This window comes from Austrofundulus limnaeus, unplaced genomic scaffold, assembly GCF_001266775.1.
Source record: "Austrofundulus limnaeus strain Quisiro unplaced genomic scaffold, Austrofundulus_limnaeus-1.0 Scaffold72, whole genome shotgun sequence".
Taxonomy (NCBI): Eukaryota; Metazoa; Chordata; class Actinopteri; order Cyprinodontiformes; family Rivulidae; genus Austrofundulus; species Austrofundulus limnaeus.
Window position 1 is genome coordinate 505,056 of NW_013952474.1, and position 2,023 is coordinate 507,078.

Genomic DNA, 2,023 nt, shown 5'->3' on the forward strand with positions numbered 1-2,023 from the left:
TGTATTGATATTTTTCTAGTTTTGATTTAAGTTTGCTTGTTTAGCGTCGTCACAGTTGCTAGGTGACAAGACGTACGCCGGGGTAAGGAGGGGAGGCTAGACCGTCCAAATCCACAGCCTCTTTTTTTCCGGTCTTCCCGGTCTACCAAGGACCCGGCCCGCCGCGACCGGGAAGTCTGGGTCCTCCGGAGGACCCGTCCTGCCGTTTTGGACACAGCCTTAGTTACAGAGAAGTAGATCAGCCTGGAGGAGCAGTCCCTTTCCTGACAGTGATATCCATGCTAACGCTATGCTAAATGCAGGTAGCGTTGTGTAATATTCCCTGCACTCTGCTCAGATCCTCCTGCAGCCAAAACAAAACACTTCCTGCTACCTGAAAACATTCTGCTGCAGATAATTAGCCTCCTGAGGTTTAAGAGTTGAGAGCGAAATAAAAATAATCAAAACACTTCAGTGGTTTTCTTCAGCTGTTAAAGACTGACAAGTTTTCCTGACATTTCCAGTCTTCTGTCTGAGTCCACTGCGAGGAGGCCAGGTCAGGGTTTCTGACTCAGCTGTTCTTCATTTAGGTTTTAGAAGTTAGTTTATTCTGTCCTCTCCTGTCTGACTACACTTAATAATTATTTGCTCAAGATGTTTCACAAACAGTGATAAAAATCTCAACGATTTTGTGGCAGGAAGACAGCATCCGGTTCCTGCTGCTGAGGGGGCGTGTCCCCCAGTATCAATCGCTGGATTGGTCGGTGGCTAAGCCTTGATTGACAGGTGGTGTCGAGATTAACTGAAGGTGCAGCTTTCCCTGAGGCGACTTTATGTTGAAGTTTTGTTTCTTTGAAACAAAAGTTTGAGTTCTCTGAACTCAAACTGGTTTTTACTTGATGAACTAAAAACATTTATATTCTTGATCTGTTTAACAGGTTAATTAGCTCTGTTTTCATTGGTCAGCCTTTAACTAAAATATCAGTTTTACAAATACAGTCCAAGGAGAAAATAGAAAGTGAACCTTGTAGATGAGCTGTTAGTTGAACTCAGGAGACGTTTGGTTGGAGCAGTTCAGCCGTGGAGCTGGTTCCTCTCAGAGCAGGAGGTGGACTCACGGTGAAGCTGAGGGGTTTCTGACCACCTCCTCATCCAGGCTCCCAGCTGCAGACTCAAACATCAGAGGAGCTGCGCTGCCACCTGCTGGCAGAAGACAGTAAAGATGTTCTGTGGGAGGAATCCTCGTCCTGATTGTGTTTCCAACAGAAAATCTGCTGATTCGGCCACATTTCTGCTGATGCTGTTGGGTAGTTTGTTTTCACTCCCAGGACCTCCCCTCGTTCCGTCAGGCGGGTCACGGTTGTTTGTTCGGTCTCTCAAACTAAACAGAGGGACGTCTTTTCGTCTCTGTAGCTCTTCGTGGGTCTGTCCTTCCCCTATGAGGGCCCCGCCCCCCTGGAGGCCATCGCCAATGGCTGCGCCTTCCTCAACCCCAAGTTCAACCCTCCGAAGAGCAGCAAGAACACGGATTTCTTCAGAGGCAAACCCACTCTGAGAGAGGTGAGGACGGGCTTTGTCCTCTTCTGTCCTCTTTGTCCTGTTTGTCCTCTTCTGTCCTCTTTGTCCTCTTCTGTCCTCTTTGTCCTGTTTGTCCTCTTCTGTCCTCTTTGTCCTCTTCTGTCCTCTTTGTCCTGTTTGTCCTCTTCTGTCCTCTTCTGTCCTCTTTGTCCTGTCCTCTTTGTCCTCTTCTGTCCTCTTCTGTCCTCTTCTGTCCTCTTCTGTCCTCTTTGTCCTCTTCTGTCCTCTTTGTCCTCTTCTGTCCTCTTCTGTCCTGTTTGTCCTCTTCTGTCCTGTTTGTCCTCTTCTGTCCTGTTTGTCCTCTTCTGTCCTCTTCTGTCCTCTTTGTCCTCTTCTGTCCTCTTCTGTCCTGTTTGTCCTCTTCTGTCCTGTTTGTCCTCTTCTGTCCTGTCTGTCCTCTTTGTCTCGTCTCACTGCCGGCGCTCTCTCTGCCTGCAGCTCACCTCCCAGCACCCGTACGCTGAGG

General features: G+C 48.4%; 1 protein-coding gene across 1 annotated transcript in view; it reads left to right on the forward strand.

Moving 5' to 3' along the window:
* Nucleotides 1-1,392: 1,392 nt before the first annotated feature.
* LOC106519126 (alpha-1,6-mannosylglycoprotein 6-beta-N-acetylglucosaminyltransferase A) overlaps nucleotides 1,393-2,023 on the forward strand; it is a gene marked incomplete at its 5' end in the record, with an annotated part of 22,402 nt that continues 21,771 nt past the window's right edge. Inside the window, 1 exon segment of the mRNA XM_014010669.1 lies at nucleotides 1,393-1,539. Within this exon segment, the coding sequence (XP_013866123.1) occupies nucleotides 1,393-1,539 (147 nt within the window).